This window comes from Nothobranchius furzeri, chromosome 6 (genome assembly GCF_043380555.1).
Source record: "Nothobranchius furzeri strain GRZ-AD chromosome 6, NfurGRZ-RIMD1, whole genome shotgun sequence".
In the NCBI taxonomy this organism is placed as follows: domain Eukaryota; kingdom Metazoa; phylum Chordata; class Actinopteri; order Cyprinodontiformes; family Nothobranchiidae; genus Nothobranchius; species Nothobranchius furzeri.
This window is the reverse complement of record NC_091746.1, coordinates 80,054,361-80,070,049: the sequence shown is the minus strand read 5'-3', so window position 1 is coordinate 80,070,049 and position 15,689 is coordinate 80,054,361. Positions and strand designations below refer to the sequence as shown.

General features: G+C 41.0%; 1 protein-coding gene across 1 annotated transcript in view; it reads right to left on the bottom strand.

Moving 5' to 3' along the window:
• Nucleotides 1–2,637: 2,637 nt before the first annotated feature.
• The window catches only part of acer2 (alkaline ceramidase 2), a 17,879-nt gene continuing 4,827 nt past the window's right edge, over nt 2,638–15,689 (bottom strand). Inside the window, exons 3-6 of the mRNA XM_015943681.3 lie at nt 14,858–14,999; nt 13,627–13,764; nt 3,136–3,273; nt 2,638–3,052 (exon numbers count right to left, since the gene is read on the bottom strand). Coding sequence (XP_015799167.1) covers nt 2,866–3,052; nt 3,136–3,273; nt 13,627–13,764; nt 14,858–14,999 — 605 coding nt within the window. The 3' untranslated portion in view covers nt 2,638–2,865. The remainder of the gene's footprint in view (nt 3,053–3,135; nt 3,274–13,626; nt 13,765–14,857; nt 15,000–15,689) is intronic.

Below are 15,689 nucleotides of genomic sequence, written 5' to 3'. Positions count from 1 at the left end.
TTACTAGTTTGAAAAACAATATCGACGAATATAGCAAAAAAAAAAAAAAGTATTAACCTTTATAAAACTAAAGCCAAACAGAAAACATATTAGGATGTTATTTTAAATCATATGAAAATTGTTATTATTATTATTATTATTATTAGTGGTACATTTGTTTCTTCATTTTCTTTTTAAATAAAACATACTACTGCTTTTTTTATAATGGTATTTCAGTTCATTTTGAAACATGTAATTAAATAGTTTGAAAGAAGACATAATTATCATCACCATCATCATGTCTCACCTCAAAATGTGCCGTAATTAATTAAACATGCAGTTTTTATTATGTGCTTCAAAAGTTTCTAAATTTACACAAAAATAACATAAAAAACTGCGAAATATTTTTTATGAATTCAATCACATATAATTTAAAAATATGGTATATTTTGCCCCCTGGTGCCCGCAAGTGTTACCTGCATCTTTATGTAGCTGAAAGTTTAAAAATCAGCAGCATTCTGCATTAATTATTGCATGACTGACTGACACACACACACACACACACACGCACACACACACGCACGCACACACACACACACACACACACACACAAACACACACATACACACACAATTATTGCTTACTATACTTGGTTTATTTATTCCATAAAATAAAATACCAAAATCAATCATTGTTACAAGTATTGTTTACACAACAGTATAACATGAAAATAAATATTTCTGTGCAACTTGTCTGTGAAATTCATGAGTCAAAACAAAATAATTCAATCTTAAGTTATAACTGTAATGAAACATCACAATGCAGAAGGCAGCATTGAAATCAATGTCCTGTTCACATTAACTCCTTCATGTCAGCTCACTTCTGAACCCTTCAACAATTTTTATTACATGACATAAATAGGACACTGATCTCAGGCCACTTGCATTGCATTTTAGGTTTTCATTGGATTTCTTCACATTGTAAATAATCCCTAAAGTTCCTCTTTTGTTTACATTTCAAACGTCTGGTTATACAAAAGGTGGTAGTAATGTAATGATATCTAAATAATTTCCTCATTAATGAGCTTTTTCATACAAAAATAGAAATACTTTTATGTTCAACAAAACAAACTTTCAAAATTTAGCAAAAATCTCTTAGTAAAATCAAATTCTTCATTTCACTCTTCATGATTGCTAAACGTATAATAGGCTTAAGATTCCAGAAGTCTTTGCACAATGAGTGGAAGCTAATAATACTTAAGGCAGGGATGTCCAAAATTTTCAGGATGAGGGCCAAAATCATGAAGTTAAAACTCCTCAGTCACGGGCCAGAAAAAATAATTTTTTTTTTTTAAGATTTCAAACATTTTATATTTTTCATTTGTTCTGCTCAAAAACATCTAAACTATTTATTCAGTGAAAATTGACCTTGAAATATTACAACATATGAATTTACATCAACAGCCTCCTGGAGAGACTTAACTCCACAATTCTAAAAACGCTAGTGAAGGCCACGCAAAATCCCTCCGAGGGCCGCACTTTGGACACACCTGGCTTAAGAGTATGAGGCTATTAATAACATGACAACCCAACATTTAGGATTTAAAAAAATATATTCAAGGTACTTGTCTGTTGGAGTTAGCAGTTAGTTTTAACTTACATCCCTTTTACACCTTTTTTTTTCACCCAGTGAACATCTTTACTTTGGATTTGGCTTCAGTTCAGAGGTGATGACAGCACATAAACCTAAAATGAAAAAATACTTAATATTATATATATATTTTTTGTTTATGCCTTTTGCACCATTAATGTTACTTTTATTCTTTTATTTAAAAAAATCTGTTTTTTCTTCTATATAATTTTTTAGTTTGAGAGCTGACCACTACCAAAGGTACCTTTTCACCCATAAATGTAGAATCAGCATTATTTACTTTGGAAAATAAATGCAAATTACTATATTATTTAACAGAATATGGCACATATTTCAAATAATATTTCTTTTAAGCCCTTTTCAACAGTCATAAAAGTAGCTGAACTTTCACTATGGGGACTGTTGGCACAGAGGACTAAGGCTTCGTGTGAATTACCTTCCTGTTCGGTGATATTTTATAAAACCAGGTTGTAAGTTCATTGTAACGAGGATCCCAGTCTCTCAAATCAGAGCCGTTTTGTTTCTGCGTGTGGTTTTAAATAGTCAGGCAGCACCTGGTACACCACTGTAAAGGCAACACAATTCTTCATACAAAGGATTTTGTCACAATCGTAAAAATAGTAAATCTATCTAGGAAAAACACACATAACTAATACTTTCACTCAGAGTCTCGTGGGGCGACGGTGGCAAAGGAGTTAAGTGCTCGCCCCGTAATCGGAAGGTTGCAGGTTCGAGCCCCGCTCAGTCTGTCGCTGTCGTTGTGTCCTTGGGCAAGACACTTAACCCACGTTGCCTGCTGGTGGTGGTCGGAGGGACCGGTGGCGCCAGTGCTCGGCAGCCTCGCCTCTGTCAGTGCGCCCCAGGGCAGCTGTGGCTACATTGTAGCTCATCCCCACCAGTGTGTGAATGTGTGTGTGAATGGGTGAATGACTGATTGTGTTGTAAAGCGCCTTGGGGGGTTCCAAGAACTCTAGAAGGCGCTATATCAAATACAGGCCATTTAAAGCCTGAGAATGAGTCCAACACTGTAAAGCTGTCTCTGCATTGATTTGTTGTTTAAAGGGTAAAACTCTGCATGTTTGAGTGACATCAGAGTATAAATTAAATAATAAAACCCTGTTTTGTCACCATTTAAAGATGAGTCCAGAGCAGAAAATGGTTCCGCCGGTCTGAGATGTGCTCCCAGACAAGCAGCTCTTAGGTGTCGAAGCTGTCAGACAAAGACGTCAGGCCCCATTAAGTAACCTTGATTGTTGACTTCTTGTGTTCGCAGAGCAGAGAAACATACGGTACACCAATGAAGGCCCACTTCTCGTTGGGCCAGAACATGATGACTGGGCCTCGCTCTGGAGCCTCAGTCGCAACATCAAAGTAGGCAAAGCAAACACAGCCCAGGTAGGAGGCTAGACAGATGAGGATGTGCCTGTGAGAGTAGGAGGAGTACCATCATCAATGACATGACATTATCCTCTCCAGCAATGGGTTTTTAACTAGCTTTGAGCTTACCAAGCACAGTGTAAGTAGGGGAAGTTAACGGACGACCACGTTTCACAGAATATCCTGTCGCTGATCCAGCAGAGCAGAGCCAGCGCCCACCAGATCCCTGAGATCAGCCCCAGCTTGAACACGCGGGAGTTTTCACATCTGCAATGACAGATTGAAGTACTGGTATGTAACATCACAACACAGACACACGCACGCACAGTTTTTGTCCTGCTATTTTGCATTTCATGTCTAATTTTTATCAGAATGTTTGAATTTTTGGACACCGTCGGAGAAGAAGAAGAAGACATCTTTTTTCAAAATAAGTCTAAATCTAAATAGTCCCAAGTTAATGCAAAATCAGTTTCAAACAAGCACTGTTCCTTAGTGGACACCATGTTTGTAGTTTTTCTCCATCACAGTTCTGGTGCTAAGCCCGCCCAGTGTCTCTCTACAAACAGAGTGCTGTGATTAAATAGGCGTAAACGTAGCTGAGCCATATCTACTGCTACAGTTTATGGTTTGGTTAGGCTAATGGCATCAAGGGTCTAGAAAATGAATAGTCTGGTTCAAAAAGTCACTCAGGAATTCATGCAGACCTCTATTTTATGAGTAGATGTATTGCAGAACTTTTTAAGTACAGCTGATCACAGCTGCAGTTTCTCGTTTATCCATGTACTGTCTGCTTATCTGAGGAGGTATCAGGTCCAGGAGGGCAACCCAGTCAACCCTATCCCCAGTGACACACTCCAGCTAAAGCTGCTGGTTCTAGCCTGGAAGGTTCTGCTTATTCTCCCAAGGGTTCTAAAGGGAGAAGAAGCAGTTAGTGGGATGGGTGGGATCCGCCACAATGCTCAGTGTTGTGCAGGCCAGGTGGGTTTGGTATCCTGGATCTTCTCAGCTGCTCTGTCTATGCGCTTCAGTCTTCCAACAGGATGCAGCTGCCGTACCACACAGTGATGCAGCAGACAGTTAAGTAAATCAACATCATTGCCTTTTGATTCAGCTCTACCATCACCCCAACAGACCAGAGTAACACTCCCGCTGTCACCCCATCCTGACTCCTGAAAAATGATGCTGAGATACTTGAACTCCTCAGCTTGAAACAGAGATTTCCTTTGAGAAAGCTGGAACTCAAACTTGGTTCTTAATGTCAAACTCCTTAAGTGTGCTGCTGCTGTTGCAGCATTATGAGAATGAGAGTGAAAGTTCTGTAACATGCTACATAAATAAACACACCCCTGACCTACAAAGATGTGCTAATCCAGAGTGCCACTGAAAAGCTATTCTTAGTGTTGTCGCCCTTAGAAATCCCAGTCACAGTCAAGGCAGGCACCGAGTGCCAAAACAGAGGGAGGCCGACTATAACAGAGCTGCTCTGATGATACACCGGCGTGCTTCACAGTGACAGAACGTCAGCTTCTCCTCACACACTGATTCTGATGATGTCACAAGCATGTGTTGTGCTTGTACTTAAAAAAAACAACACAGGACAAGTTTAAAGACTATACCACTAATGGTGCAAATGATGCTATTTTGATGACTCGACTTGTTGCTTTCTGTGTAAACAAGAAACTCAGGCTTTTTTAAGTGAGTATCTCTTAGACCAGCGATGGATGATTAATAAAAGAAAGATGACTACTGCAAACTCATAATGGTCCAAATAAATAAACCTGATAAATCTACAGTTTCAAAAGGGTAAAGCTGATGGTTTTGATGAGGATGTCTAATCCCTGGCCATTAAAAACTGCTCAGACATAGGCACCAAATGTGGAAAGAACCGTTTAAATTTCCTAACAATGTACAAATAACATTTTCTGGGAAGTGTTTGCATACTAGGACACCCGCTGGAAAAAGTTACAGAATGTAAATGTTTGTTTAAAGATGTTTTTACATTCTGTTAAAGGTGAAATAGGCAGTTTCGGCTTGCTTTAGCGCCCCCAAGTGTCTGTTTGTAGAATCGAAAGCAAAACTTTAAGTGAGAGTCTAGGCGTGAGTGGAGACTTCTTTCATCCACACTTCCTGTTAGGAAAACACTTCTGAAAGAGGTGTCGCCTGGCGGACAGAGAGAGTGGCACTGAGGCAGTGATATATGGCACGGTATGGGGGCCAAAATTAAGACTACTGCCCAGCAGCAGGAGGCTATATAAATTCCGAAGCAACCTACTGACCTGATTAATGATAAGCTGGCACGGTTAACTGAGAGGCTGGCGCTGCTTACTGAGAAATAGCACCTTTACCAGCGTTACTACTAGAAACGCGAGGGACTAGCAGCCCTCGGCTGGTCATTGACTGGATCACACACTCCCTCTGCTGTCTATTAGCATGGATAGGCAAGTGTTAGCCTGGACGGGCTGGTGTTAGCATTGAAGAGGCTAGCCTTTAGCATGCCTAGGCTGGCCACTAGCTGGATTTCCTACCCCCTCGACGGACCTTTAGCATGGATAGGCTGGCGTTAGCATCAGAGAGGCTAGCTATTAGCATGTCTTAGAGAGTCACTTTATGTTTTTTTGTACATATTATATAGTTTTAATAAAGATAACATCACAATTTTAATATTTATTAACCTGTAATTCAAAACAAAGGATTTAAAATCCAAAGATGAAGAGTACAAACTAGTTGGCTCTGGCTTTTTCTCTGATATGTGCAAGAAAACCAAACTATTTAAAAAGAAAACGCCATCAACCTGTAATTAAGAGCAGATTGGAGTTAACGCAGCACTCAACGCTAACAGGCTGTCAGCACAATATGCTTAAAGTTAATGTGTATAACAACGTGTTCTGTCAAAGGAACAACTGTGATTACAGGTCTCATAGTATGTCTTCTGTTTAATAAAAGTTTAAAAAATAATAATAAACGCATCTAATAAGAGTAAGTGACTCTCCGAGACATGCTAATGGCTAGCCTCTCCGATGCTAACGCCAGCCTATCCATGCTAAAGGTCCGTCGAGGGGGTAGGAAATCAAGCTAGTGGCCAGCCTAGGCACGCTAATGGCTAGCCTCTCCAATGCTAACACCAGCCCGTCCAGGCTAACGCTAGCCTCTCCATGCTATTAGACAGCAGAGGGAGTGTGTGATCCAGTCAATGACCAGCCGAGGGCTGCTAGTCCCTAGCGTATCTAGTAGTAACGCCGGTGAAGGTGCTATTTCTCAGTAAGCAGCGCCAGCCTCTCAAGTTACCGGCGCCAGCTTATCATTAATCAGATCGGTAGATTGCTTCAGAATTTATATAGCCTCCTGCTGCTGGGCAGTAGTCTTAATTTTGGCCCCCATACTGCACCACAGTGATAGACGTTGCCCCCACCCCCACCCCCACGTGCAACGTCGAAGTTTCTCAGTCTAAAAACGAGCTGTGCATGGCAGCCACATAGTAATTTGCTGACGTCACATTTTTCAGCTTAGCCATCAGCCACAGCTGATTCTAAATACATGTGGAGCCAAGTATTTTTCCTGAAGATGGAGATGTGCCGTACCCAAAAATTATTTCACCAGCCACCACTGACACCTATCATAAAAACCTGAGTAATAATTATTTTAAAAATATATGTTTTAGCTTTGCTAGCCGGCTAGAGTTGCACATTCACATACAAGAAGCGTTGCTTCCAGCTTTAATCATGGAAGTAGAGATGGGAGCTTAATGTGCAGTACACGTTTCTGCCACTAGATGGTACCCTCTGAGGGAAAAAAACTCCTGATTTCTGCTTTGATGCTAAAATGCTGGAAAAGAAATTAACTAAATAGTGAAGCTTTGATACCAAAATATTGTGCAGCAGCAAAATGCCTCAAAACGTTCAATATCGACACCCAAGTGCCACGTTAAACTCACTACATACCTAATTTCCTTTAAGGGAAATATGACAGCTGACTGGTTGCATAAGTGTTCCAGACAAACAGGAACTGGGACTCTGTATCTCATTAGCAACAGGAACTACCAAAATGAGAGGAAATAAGTCATTAAAACCTGAAATGAAGAGTGAGTACTTTGTTCCATCCTCCCAGAGGAAAAATCTTGAATGTGCATCAAAATGCTGGAGATAGAACGGCCAATCATTTCCCATCCTGAAGGTTCAGAGTTGTCTTTAAAGGTGTGAATTCCTTGTTTACTCAATGCATTTGCTGTGATCTCTAGTAGCAGTGATTGCCTTATAAGTCATACTCTGCGGAAAAAAAGCCCTGGTGCACCTATTTCTGGTACTAGAAGTGAGCCACATCACAGCTGAGATTCAAACGACAGGATTTGGAGTTTTATTTTCTGATATTTGGAAATCTCTCCTCTGATTGGATAACAGCAATGCCCAAACCACCTCAACTGACTCCTTTCGATCCGGAGGAGCAGCGGTTCTACTCCGAGTCCCTCCCGAATGTCCGAGCTCCTCACCCTATCTCTAAGGCTGAGCCCGGCCACCCTACGGAGGAAACTCATTTCAGCCGCTTGTATCCGCGATCTCGTTCTTTCGGTCATTACCCAAAGCTCATGACCATAGGTGAGGATTGGGACGCAGATCGACCGGTAAATTGATAGCCTGGCTTTCTGGCTCAGCTCCGTCTTCACCACGACAGATCGGCTAAGCGTCCGGCATCACTGCAGACGCTGAACCAATCCGCCTGTCGATCTCCCGATCCCTCCTACCCTCACTCGTGTGCAGGAGGAACATGAAGGGTCCGGTGCAGTGTGGATCGGGTGGCAGACCGAGGCGGGAGCCTTGGCGGTCCGATCCCCGGACAAGGATATTTTAACACATTTATTAAAACAAATACTAACCGATAACTCATTCTGGTCATTGATTTTATCACCAGTTTTATTATTACAGATGTTATTGAACATGTTACATGGACAAAAAATGAAAAGATGGTAAGGAGACAAGATTACTTATAATACGTTACAATTATTTACAGATCAAAACCAGTATGGACCAGTTTTGTACGGTTAAAGCAGGATTAACCTGAGTGACTCTTCCTGGATCATTTATTCAAACTGAGTGAGCAGGAAGTCTTTAACAGTGCAGCTGGATCTGCTGCAGGCCTGATCAGATGTGATCAGGAGCTAAACACACCAAAAACATTATTTCAGAATTAGCAGTTTGGGTCGATATTCAGCTAAAACTGAAATGTTGTGTAGAAATATTTTTGCCAATATTTATGAATATAATACTGCAAAATATATTTTATTTACATTTTATTGATTAAAAATAATTAAAAAAATAACTGTAATATATTAAATAGGGTCTTTTAAGAAATACCTATCAGAGTTGTGGCTGTTTGGGTCAAATCTAGAACATACTCCACTTGTATATTCAAGCTCAAGTGAAATTGTGAGACTTGACCATTTTTTGTTTGCTTAGGTTGATTAGCTGAATCAGGTTGGCTTTGAAACCTAATCAGTTGTAGGTATATGTTGGTGTAGCGTCTGGGTCATCCAGGCCATGGTCTGAATGAAGGCAAATGGATCTTATCACAGTGGGAGAGTTTCTTACAAATCCATTTAGTTGTTTTTGAGATTATTTTGCGATCAAACAGAAACACACAGGCAAAATCTTTGACCAGCCTTTTTGTGGATGTAAATACACTCACCTAAAGGATTATCAGGAACAGCATACTAATACGGTGTTTGACCCCCTTTCGCCTTCAGAACTGCCTTAATTCTACGTGGCATTTATCCAACAAGGTGCTGAAAGCGTTCTTTAGAAATGTTGGCCCATATTGGTAGGATAGCATCTTGCAGTTAATGGAGATTTGTGGGATGCACATCCAGGGCACGAAGCTCCTGATCCACCACATCGCAAAGATGCTCTATCGGGTTGAGATCTGGTGACTGTGGGGGCCGTAGTAGTACAGTGAACTCGTCATGTTCAAGAAACCAATTTGAAATGATTCAAGCTTTATGACATGATGCATTATCATGCTGGAATTAGCCATCAGAGGATGGGTACATGGTGGTCATGAAGGGATGGACATGGTCAGAAACAATGCTCAGGTAGCCCGTGGCATTTAAACCTTGCGCAGTTGGCACTAAGAGGCCTAAAGTGTGCAAAGAAAACATCCCCCACACCATTACACCACCACCACCAGCCTGCACAGTGGTAACAAGGCATGATGGATCGTGTTCTCATTCTGTTTACGCCAAGTTCTGACTCTACCATTTGAATGTCTCAACAGAAATCGAGACTCGTCAGACCAGTCAACATTTTTCCAGTCTTCAACTGTCCAATGTTGGTGAGCTGGTACAAATTGTACCCTCTTCTTCCTATTTGTAGTGGAGATGAGTTGAACCCGGTGGGGTCTTCTGCTGTTGTAGCCCATCCGCCTCAAGGTTGAGCGTGTTTTGGCTTCACAAATGCTTTGCTGCATTCCTCGGTTGTAACGAGTGGTTACTTCAGTCAAAGTTGCTCTTCTATCAGCTTGAGTCAGTCGGCCCATTCTCCTCTGACCTCTAGCATCAACAAGGCATTTTCGCCCACAGGACTGCCGCACACTGGATGTTTTTCCCTTTTCACACCGTTCTTTGTAAACCCTAGAAATATCTTGCCCAGCAAGTTCAGTTAGACTAATCTCAGAATGTGGGTTGAAACAACAAACACACCCTGACTTATAGGAGACACTGTTTTCATTTGTGTTTGCTCAGTATTAATGTTTATTTGCTAACAATGTAGCTACTGCCAGTGTGTTCCCTGGCAGCCATAAAGCTTCTCTTCCAATGAGCTCATGTTGATCCTTGGTGAAGGCGTTGCTGACAAAACCCACTTCAGACCTAACCAGGATTAGTGATCGACCATTACACCGAAGTGAGACACAGAAGTGACGGGTAGGGCTGCAACAAACGATTATTTGGATAATCGATTAATCGGATGGGGTCTCGACACGATTAATCGATTAATCGGATTACATGGGGAAATTTTGAAAAACTGCTAGGGAAACGTAATTTCTCTCCTTCCTTCACTCTATTTAACACAACATTATTAGAAAACAGTTCAATAGCAGAAAAACAACATGCCATCACCTAAATTGTCTTATAAGGTGTATAGACAGAGACCCTAAGCTACATCTATCTGTGACCTAAAATGCTTGGTCCAAGTTAAACAGCTTAAGGGCAATTCTCATCTGTTTTGTTTGATCTCATCTGTTGACATTTATTTTAAATGTAATTAAACATAGGCTGTGAATTAATCAAAATTGATCACTATTTCCAAAAATGACTGAAAAAATACCAAATAAAACAAAAGTAAATGAATGCCATCCTCCTTGCGATGATGCCCTGGGCAACTGCCATAAAGTCACATCAAGAAATGCTGCTGATCATTCCAATGATCCCAAATAGACTCACATTAGGCCACATGAAAGCAACTGAACCCAAAAATATATTAACCAGTATATAACTGCACTCTCACACAACACGCCTGCAGCAACAGTTAGGACTCCTCCCTCCCTTTTAAAAGCGTTTTTGCTTCCGAGGACATGTGGTTGTAAAACCACATGCTAGTAGTCTGGCCCCGGTGTGATCAACCAGTTTCTGCGGCAATGTGACGGCGGAACCAGGGCCAGATTAACACTTTGTTGTACCCTGGGCAACAATATTCAAGGGCTCCATCATCACGACCCGAGGATCACCACAATATGGTCACATACAGAATATTTTACTGTAATATGCAGTAAATATACTCAGTACTTGAATGCCTGACAACACGTAACCTGCCCAGAGTAACCTTTGACCCACCTCGTGTGGCCTGACCAATGAGGAGAGGGTCTTAACTTGAGGCCCTCTCTTCATTGGTCAGTCTGCATGAGACTGACTCTCAACTGACGTTCAAAGTCGTAGGCAGCGAAGCGTCTCTGTGCAGCGCAAAAGCCCGGGTGGACAGTTTGTTTAATGTAGGGTGACCATATTTCCATTTCCAAACAAGAGGACAGGGGATCTGTGCCTATGACGTCACACTATGGCAACGCCACACAAACCATGTTGGAACCCATTTTTTGTAAGAACTAAATTAATATCAGATTCTGCCAATAAAAGGGCTCTAAAACAATTCATATGTAAATATTTTGCATATTTAATGCAAAATCTCATTTTTATGCTTTAGTGCTGCAACAAGGTTTTATTAATAATAAATTATTATACCTTTTGTTTTACTACAGCATCGGTAAGCTTCCTGTGCACAGATTATTAAGGATGCTTGTTTCAGCTGGGAGATTAGACGATAGGATCAATGATAAAATAAGTTGTCACACACTCCATGGAAACTTTCAGAGAATCCACAAATAGTGGTTTTCAAATGCTTTTGTTACTTTTTGCAAGTTTAGAAAAGCAGCAGATGAGACAGCATGTCTGATAATTTAGTTTTTCATCTGATAATATTAGAACATGTCAGTAATGTCTGAGGGGCTTTTATAAACACCATATAACTAACACTACTGGAGAGGGCATGAATTACACAGAGGCTTCTGGGGAGCCCAGTTATTGGGGGGGGCATTTTGACTTGGCCCCCAAAATGTCTTGAAACGGCCCTGGGTGTGTGACTGAGTTTTGAAGGTGATCTGAATTGTATCAGATGTATAAATATGACATGTGTGTAACTTATTGTTTTTTACTGGTAAAAACATGTAGTGGAGATAAATCTACCTACATTTTACTTTTCAACACTTTGCTTTGTTTTATTGTTTTTATTTAACTATTTTCCTGTCCTGTCTGTCTCTCAACTTCCTGCATCTCCTCATAATTCTCCAGAAAATCTGTTGCCTGGATTCTTACCTTTTCACCTCATCAGTTACTTTTGAGCAGATCAAAGAGATCTCCTGACCGCAAAGCTCAGAGCGCGTTTTCGATGCTGCGTGAGGTGACATCACCACAGCACAGGTGATGAGCTCCGCAGTAGCGCGCTTCAGGCACAAATAAGACAGAAAATAGAGAACATGTGCAGACAAGAACGATCGTGTGCTAATTATAGTTTTTTGGTTGCGCCACTTTGAGAATGGACCGTGCGCTGGAAGCAGCTGCCTGGATCGCAGCGCAACAATGCGGAACCGGTTCGCAGCAGCGCAAGTCTGCAGGCTCTCCCTCGCGCTGATCTGCCGGTACCGGCTCTCCCTCGCGCTGATCTGACTTGCTCTGGTCTGCGCGCAACGGCGGGCGGGAGGGAGGGGGGGGCGCTTTTGGAAGAGTTGTGCGACACAACGAATCGATGACGCAATTCGTTGCCAACGCTTTTAGTAATCGATTTTCATCGAATTTATCGATTCGTTGTTGCAGCCCTAGTGACGGGTACAATAAAACCATGAAACACTGCGGAATTAATGTGGCACTTGTGAGAAAAGAGTTTGGCATCTGTCCTTAAAGACCAAGTTCACTCTGTTTTTTCTTCAAAACATTTGCAGTTGTCATTAGATTAAATAAATTCCTTGTGAGTTGATTTCTGTGAGGAAAAAAGCTCTGGCACTCTTGTTTCAGAAAGTAGAAGTAAGCCAAAGCAGAGGTGAGCTTCAGATGGCAGGATACGGAGTCTTATCTCCTGATATTCGGACATCTCACCTCTGATTGGCTAACAGCAACATGACTCTACCACTGACTCAGTTTGCTTTGCAACATTGATGTTTTATCTCCACACATAACACAAGCCTGAAAAAGTTCTGCCGTGTGGTGGAGTTGTTAATGCTGACAGTTAGCTTCTACTAACCAAGATGCACTCTCTCCTGGGTTTAGCACCCAGGAGAGAGTAGAGCGCAGTGTCCTGGGTGGGGACAGCAGTAGCTCAGGAGATAGAGCGGACTGTCCAGCAATCGGAAGGTTGCAGGTTTGATCCCGGTTCTGAACAGAAAATGCTACTGTTGTGTACTTGGGCAAGACACCTAACCCATTTTGTCTGTTGGTGGTGTTCGGAGGGACCGGTGGCGCCGGTGCTCGGCAGCCTCACCTCTGTCGGTGCGCCCCAGGGCAGCTGTGGCTACCGTGTAGCTAATCCTCACCAGAGTGTGAATGGGTGAATGACTGATTGTGTTGTAAAGCACTTTGGGGGGTTCCAGGACTCTAGAAGGCACTATATCAAATACAGGCCATTTACCCTTTAACATATCTCACAAATATCAAGTAAAACACAGTTTCTCAGTGAACTAGCTCTCTAAATGCTAGTTAGTATCAGCTGGTGTTAAAATAACAACTAATTTTAAACAAAAACATATTTTTTATCCCAAAGATTTTCTAGGTTAGCTTAACTGATTACTTCAAACTCTTAGAAAAATACACAATCCAGCCGTGTCCTAGTGTGAGTCACACTTAAAAAAATGAAAACCTGAGGTCCAAAGCAACAGAAAAGCGTAAAAATAAAACATGAGTGAAGTAGAACTGAGTCAAACAAAACAAGTCATTTTTAGTCTTCAAACCCAGTTGGTGGTTTTGTTGCTTTCGACTGGAGCTCCAGTCAGAAAGAAAGAAGGGAATTCCTCCATCTATGTTTTTGTATGGATTGTTTTAAAGAATCATTTCTGACATTTTGAGGCTGATGCTGGACGTTTAAAAGCTCCACTCACCTTTTAAGCTCAGTAATGAGCAGCGCTGTACAAGGGATGCCCAGAGTCATGAGCGATACCGAGTTTACTACAGGTTTAACAAAAGCCAGCCCGGTGGTGATACCCGACAGGACACCGATCACCACTTTGAACCTTAACCTGCACACAGAACCACAACACGAAGTTTTATTATACAATTCATCCTAAATACTGAAGAAAGTATTTTTTTTTGTTGTGCAAAACATCCTGTTTTGCTTTGTGCAATCACAATTTATCCATTGAACTTTTAATGCTTAACTTTAGAGCTCAACTGGCTGGTTGAGTACCCGGGTGTATGTTTTACAGCGTCTGCAGCACTTTAGTCAGCTGTTGTTTACAATTGTCTTAAAGAACTAAACTTGACTTGACACTCTGCATTCACGCGATAAACAGACTCTGTTCAGTTACGAATGAGTTAAAGCAGGCGAAGATAGGAAGCGACAGCCTGTAGAATAAAAAACAAACGCCATTGATGGAAAGAGCAGTTGAAACATGTGATGCAGCTTTTACTGGTGTCAGCTATATTAGACGTGGCTATTATTAAACCAGGGAGTCACAGCGGAGGAGCATCATGAGACAAGTCTGTGACCCACAATAAACTCCACATACTGCAAGGGTCACTGCTCTGTTTCTAAATTAAACTTTGATAACAATAAGGGTTCAATTTTATTTATGTAGCACCAAATCATGAAAAGAGTCGTCTCACAAAGTAAACATTCCAATACCGTCAGTTCATTAAGCCAATCAGTAAAATGTTTCCTATATACTGAACCCAGCTAATCACATCAAGCCACTGACTAGTGTCTGAGTCCCTTTAATAACGTTACTTAATGCATTATTAAGCATTGATAAACAAATGGTCTCTTTGTTAACATTACATAGTGCATTATTGAGCATTAATGAACAAAGGGTTCCTTATTAACATTGCTTAGTGCATTATTAAGCAATTATACTCAAAGGGTTCCTAAGTGATCTTAAGGTTAGAACAAAGGGTTTGGGGGGGGGGGCTGCTTAGAAATGCATTACGTAATATGGTTTATCAGTTATTAATACTTTATTTAATAGTTTAGTAATGCTTAATAATGCACTAAATATCGAAGTGTTACATAAGCTTTAAGACTGGAGAACTAAAAAAACAAGTGAATCTAAGATCTGTGTATGTGTTATTTAAAACAGCCCAAATATACATCTGCACAAAAGTTTTGCTTCATACCGATTCCTCCTGAACATTCTCGGCAGGTACCTCTTAGGAAACCACATGGCGATGGCACACATGAGCACCCATAAAATGGCCAGCTCGTCCAGCATCTGGCCCAGGAAGCTGAGAGTGGCATGAAAATAGGTTGATCCGATGCCTGGAAACGAGAGAGATCCACACAAGAGCAAAAATCTGAGTGAGCAAACCTTTTCTGTGTGAGGAAGGAGCTATGTCACACTTTAATGATGTATTTTGTTTTTGCATACTACTCAATGGTTCAAATGGGATTCAAAATCTGACTTTGAGGGCAACAAGAGCATAGTCTCTATACATAACCTCTGGTGATTTGGCCACAACTGTCAAAGGGTGTGACAGTTAGATGAATTAGATTGACAGTATTGATTAAGACAATTAATAAAATTTTCCAACGAGTCGTTATGATTCCATCTGTAGCCATGTTTTCTCCAAATCATTCAACTGTTTTGTGGCACATCTTTTACCCAAAACAACACAATGTTTAATCACAAGGGACTTCAGGATTAAGGGTAGACCGATATATCGCCTAACTGATATATCGCACAACCGATATATCGCCTAACTGATACATCGCACAACCGATATATCGCCTAACTGATATATCGCACAACCGATATATCGCCTAACTGATACATCGCATAACCAATATATCGCCTAACTGATACATCACCTAACTGATACATCGCATAACCGATATTTTGACTAACTGATACATCGCATAACCGATATATCGCCTAACTGATACATCGCATAACCGATATATCGCCTAATCGATATATCGCCCAACCAATATATCGGGCCAATATTTAAT